At 41.8% G+C, this 4,929-nt stretch overlaps 1 protein-coding gene across 1 annotated transcript; it reads left to right on the top strand.

Moving 5' to 3' along the window:
• The first annotated feature begins 1,044 nt into the window (after positions 1 to 1,044).
• LOC117461306 (gamma-enolase-like) lies at positions 1,045 to 4,058 on the top strand. Its single transcript, XM_071206079.1, has 5 exons — positions 1,045 to 1,126; positions 1,772 to 1,907; positions 2,573 to 2,681; positions 3,295 to 3,353; positions 3,497 to 4,058. The coding sequence occupies exons 1-5, from the start codon at positions 1,045 to 1,047 to the stop codon at positions 3,564 to 3,566; spliced, it is 456 nt and encodes a 151-aa protein (XP_071062180.1). The 3' UTR covers positions 3,567 to 4,058.
• Positions 4,059 to 4,929: the final 871 nt, after the last annotated feature.

The raw sequence follows: 4,929 nt of genomic DNA, 5'->3' as shown, positions 1-4,929 counted from the left end.
TTCAAAATAAATCTTAATCTTTCAATAGTTATCATTTCATTTTCTTACTATTGTATTCACTATAAAAATGAATGTTAATGCCCCATCTGGCATTTCAGACCACCATGCAAGTTGCTGTCTGGGTCTAGTTTAATATGCAACTCCATTTATACATTTAATAGGGAATTCCTGCTCAATCTCTCTTTAAAGGGCCCATGTCATGCTTTTCTGGTTATTACCCGTCCCCTTGTGTGTTATGAAGGTTTTTCTGCATGTGAACGGTCTGCAGAGTCACAGCCCTCAAAGTGCACCCTGTAGCGAGTACAACTCTCACACAGAGAAGACCTGTCTGTGCTGCCCCAGAACGCCTCGTTGCACATTTCTCTTTTTCCATTTGTTTCTTCCGGGAACCGCATGACGTCATGCAGTTCCCGGATCCAAAATGGACCAATCCGCGGAGCTCCTCACACACCAGGACCTTTAGCGTAAATGTTCAACTAACAGGGAGTGTCACGGATGAGTGAAGGAAGCAGGACCCAAATGCAGATAACTTTTGAGAAACCCTTTATTCCAAGGATAAATGACAAACACAGAACAGAACACTCTCCGGTGAACTCCGTCACCAACAAACAATGACCCAACACTGAACACAGACAGAGACAAGACTAAATACAAGAAGGGGTAATCATGACAACGAGAAACAGCCGGGCAGGGGAGGAGAAACACAAGGACAACAGGTGAACACAATCGGGTAATCAGGGAGGGAAACAGACAGAAAGCAGACAGGCAGGAAACGGGGGTGAACACTTAACACAATAAGACAGGAAACCCAAAGACAAGAAAAACACCAACACAGACAAAACTACAAACGTGACCTAACATGTGAATTGTGACAGGGAGTCCCATTGACTTGCATAGAGCTCCCTGAACGCTGGTAATAGACGAGTTGGGATGGCGGAGAAATGCTCTCAGACCCGTTCTCACAGCGTTAGAAACCTTTTTCTTACTCAATATCAAGCCACACTTATTGTTTTTACTTCGGCTGTGAGTGTTTGTGTGCTCAGGATGAGTTTCGCGCTGTCTCGCTGTATCGACGACCCGGAAACCACACCAGTAAGCCAGCTCACTGAGCAGCGAGCCTCGCAACGTACCGACCAATCAGAGCACACTGGGCTCACAAGGGGGGGGGGCAGGAGCTCCAACAAGCCGTTTAGGACAGAGAGTGAATACACATACTTCACAGAGATGCTGTGAGAAACCAATGTGAGTTTGGAAAATAGCACAATGTAAATCTATTCTAGTAGACCTCAACAATGGAATTATGATCAGTAGAAATGGCCATGACGCGGGACCTTCCAGCTAAGGGGTCCTTTTCCTGAAAAACGATGAAGACCCCCTGCTTTACAGCAGCAAGGAAGACACTAAAAAGGTTAGGTTTAATAAAGTTAAACATCAGTTTAAGAAAATGCCATGAGAAAAAAACGTTTTACTTTTTATCTGGGGGTGAATTAGTAACTAAGATCAAATGAGATGTACTTTCTTAATTATTAACAAAAAAATGTGTTGCAGCAGCATAAAACAAAACCAGACATTGCACATAATAACAAATTAAAAGAGTAGAAATAAACAATTCTATAATATAAACATCTCAAAATAGGAATAGAAATAAACCAGAAATATACAGATGACCTGGATTTACACACGTAGGCCGACAACAGACTTCCTGGGCAGCGTGGACCTGACACTGTGAGGAGCAACGTGCACTTTAATCTGTCGGTGACTGTGTTTTTATAAACCGTGCAGGTGGTGGGAGACGATCTGACCGTCACCAACCCCCGCAGGATCCAGAGAGCCGTCGACGACAAGGCCTGCAACTGCCTGCTGCTCAAAGTCAACCAGATCGGCTCTGTCACCGAGGCCATCAAGGCGTGAGTGTGTGTGCGTGTGTGTGTGTGTGTGTGTGTGTGTGTGTGTGTGTGTGTGTGTGTGTGTGTGTGTGTGTGTGTGTGTGTGTGTGTGTGTGTGTGTGTGTGTGTGTGTGTGTGTGTGTGTGTGTGTGTGTGTGTGTGTGTGTGTGTGTGTGATGCATAGACAAAGACACATATTGTATGATGTTCTTATCATTCTTACGCTATGACGTTTGTATCTTGTTTTTGTTTGCTTTGTACAGCCCCTTGAGGCATTTCTTGTGATGGGGCTATGCTACATTTTTTATTTGATTTGATTTGATTAAATATTAATCCATATAGCCAAGGTACAAGAAAACAAGGTTAGATGAAATGCGAGGTCAGAAAAACTATGAGTTATTGGTCAAAAACATCAAATCTTATGGTGAAATAAGTACAAACTTTATGTCAGATAAGTCTCAAAGTAACACTTTAACAAAGCCATGAACAGGGGCTGAAATAATAATATTGCAATACCACACAATTAAAAGAACATGAAAGGAACTCTTATATGCTATAATAAATGAATATATCAAAATACAATTTACTATAACCTTATATAAACAAGTATGCAAACATGTCCGTGAAGATGCCTGCCACTAGAGAGCATGCATCACATATTTGTGTGTATTTATTCTGCCTCTCAGGTGTAAGCTGGCTCAGGAGAACGGCTGGGGAGTGATGGTGAGTCATCGCTCCGGAGAAACAGAGGACACCTTCATAGCTGACCTGGTGGTCGGTCTCTGCACTGGACAGGTAACACACACACACACACACACACACACACACACACACACACACACACTGTTTCATTGCATTTCATTTCATTATTTAGTCTTCGTCACATTACGTTAATGACACAATATAAAACGAAACAATGCAACAGCACAGTTTGGAAAACAAGACAACACAAAAAAAACAGACGACTTGTGCAAGAATGCTAAAGTGATTAATAAAAACGAAATGGAATAAAAAATAAATGGAATGATGACATTGCCTTTTTAGCAATTTAAGCTATATCACACAATAACCATGCACTGTAATTCTGAAATGACTGAAGTAAGTCCACAGAACACCAACATTCAATATTGTCAATCGGATCTTAAGAAAAACAAACCAAACATTCGCTGATTACATCTACAAAATGCTGGCACTAGAAAAGGCTGCTTCTCTATTTACAGTGAATACTTTTGGTCTAGAAATGTTAATGTGACATTTTAGAAATAGCTGCCATTATTTTTGACATTTTACATCCGTGATTTATTTAAAAGCTGTGGAAATATCACTTGATGGTTAAAACGAGTGTTTCTTGCTTTCCAAATACCGAGGGTTTGTAATGTGTGTTCTTGATATTTGTTTCTACCTCCAGATCAAGACTGGAGCTCCCTGTCGATCAGAGCGTCTGGCCAAATACAATCAGCTCATGAGGTGAATATTCAATTATTAGCTTCATGCCACTTTAACATCTCTCTTCTTCTTCCTTTTCACGTTGTGTCTATATTCTTCTCCTTCACAGTCTTCTGCCTGCTCTTAATTTATCTCCCTTTCCTTCTCTTTCTTCCTCCTCTCAGGATTGAGGAACAGTTGGGTGACCAGGCTCGCTTTGCTGGGCACAACTTTCGCAACCCCACTGCCCTTTAAGAGCCATTAGCGTTAGCACACAAGCTAATTAGCACGCTCAACATATCAATCACGCTTTATTTCCCTGACGGGCACATAGTAATGAAATGATCACAATTGTTTCCGCAGAGCTTTAACTTCACTAAGACACGATTAAAAGCATTAGGACTAATCATTTTCAAATAACTGAAATGCACTGTAGCTATTGACCATACGCTTCAGCAAGTGATTGACTTTAATTGACTGCAGCCAGTTGCAGCAAATCCTGAACAAAGCCCGGAGGAGAGAAATCAGTGTTTCACCTCCTGGCAGCGAGCACTTTCCCCGATGCACTCGTTAGCTTCTTTCTCTCTGTCTCCTTTTCACTCACGTCACTGCCGATGTGTTTGATCTTTTGTGCCCTGATGTTTCCTCTCCCTGTTCCTCAACCTTCAGCAGCTTGCTACACAATTGTATCTCACTTTGTCTGGTTGTACCCAATAAAGAAATGGAAACATAATCATTTGAACCAAAGATGTTTGTGCGATTGTTTATTAAAGTGGAGGCTCTGCTGTGTCATTTGTTCTTCTTACTTAAAGGGGCCCTATTATGCTAATTATTATTATTCTATGTTTCCACGATTTAAAGGTAGGCTAGGTAAGAATGGAGAAACCAGCTCGAGTGCGCTAGAATTTGAAAGTACGCAGCCGGAATAAATCTGCCCCTTCCTCTCAGAGCCCCTCCCCCAACACACATGAACGCGCACATGACCAATGAGGGCACGAGATAAGTTTGTGCCCCGATGGAAGGCTGACAGGCAGGTAGGCCATCCAGTTACTTTAGCCGGGCCGGCTCAGATGATTGGTCGTGCTTTTTACAGCGCCACGGCTTCCACAGATGACATTTTTTAATGTATTTAAAAAGCATTTCAGATATTCATTGCTATCGGGATGTTAAGAGCATTCCATGGAATATAACAAAAAGTGTTTCTGAAGTGAATTACCTACCCCACCTTTAATATTCAAAGAGATCTTTTCCTTTCTCATACTGCCTGTGCTGCAGCACCTCTTTTCACCCTCTGTCTGAAACCAGAGCCCAGTCTGCTCTGATTGGTTAGCTGGCAGGCTCTGTTGCGATTGTTCATATACGCTTAGAGATGTCCCATCCCTTACCCTATCACGTACAATTTGTTGAAGCGCTAGCCAACAGAAGAATGAGTGTTATATAGTGAAAACACAAATAAGCATAATGAGGCCTCTTTAAAAGATGAATAATCACTGAATTAAATATGGCTTAAAGCAAGAAAACCTTATGCACTTCTCTCTAGTAGAAACATTCAACCATGTTCCACTTCTGCTCACATTAAATATTGATGTCACAGCAGGTGTTTGGACATCACTTACAA

Source organism: Pseudochaenichthys georgianus, chromosome 16 (genome assembly GCF_902827115.2).
Source record: "Pseudochaenichthys georgianus chromosome 16, fPseGeo1.2, whole genome shotgun sequence".
Taxonomy (NCBI): Eukaryota; Metazoa; Chordata; class Actinopteri; order Perciformes; family Channichthyidae; genus Pseudochaenichthys; species Pseudochaenichthys georgianus.
Note: the sequence above shows the minus strand (reverse complement) of the source record. Positions and strands in the feature narration are given on the sequence as shown.

Coding starts and splice junctions, on each gene's coding strand:
- LOC117461306 (XM_071206079.1), top strand. CDS start 1,045: ATGAGTTTCGCGCTGTCTCGCTGTATCGACGACCCGGAAACCACACCA. Junction 1,908..2,572: donor GTCACCGAGGCCATCAAGGC/GTGAGTGTGTGT, acceptor TCTGCCTCTCAG/GTGTAAGCTGGCTCAGGAGA. Junction 2,682..3,294: donor TCGGTCTCTGCACTGGACAG/GTAACACACACA, acceptor TTCTACCTCCAG/ATCAAGACTGGAGCTCCCTG.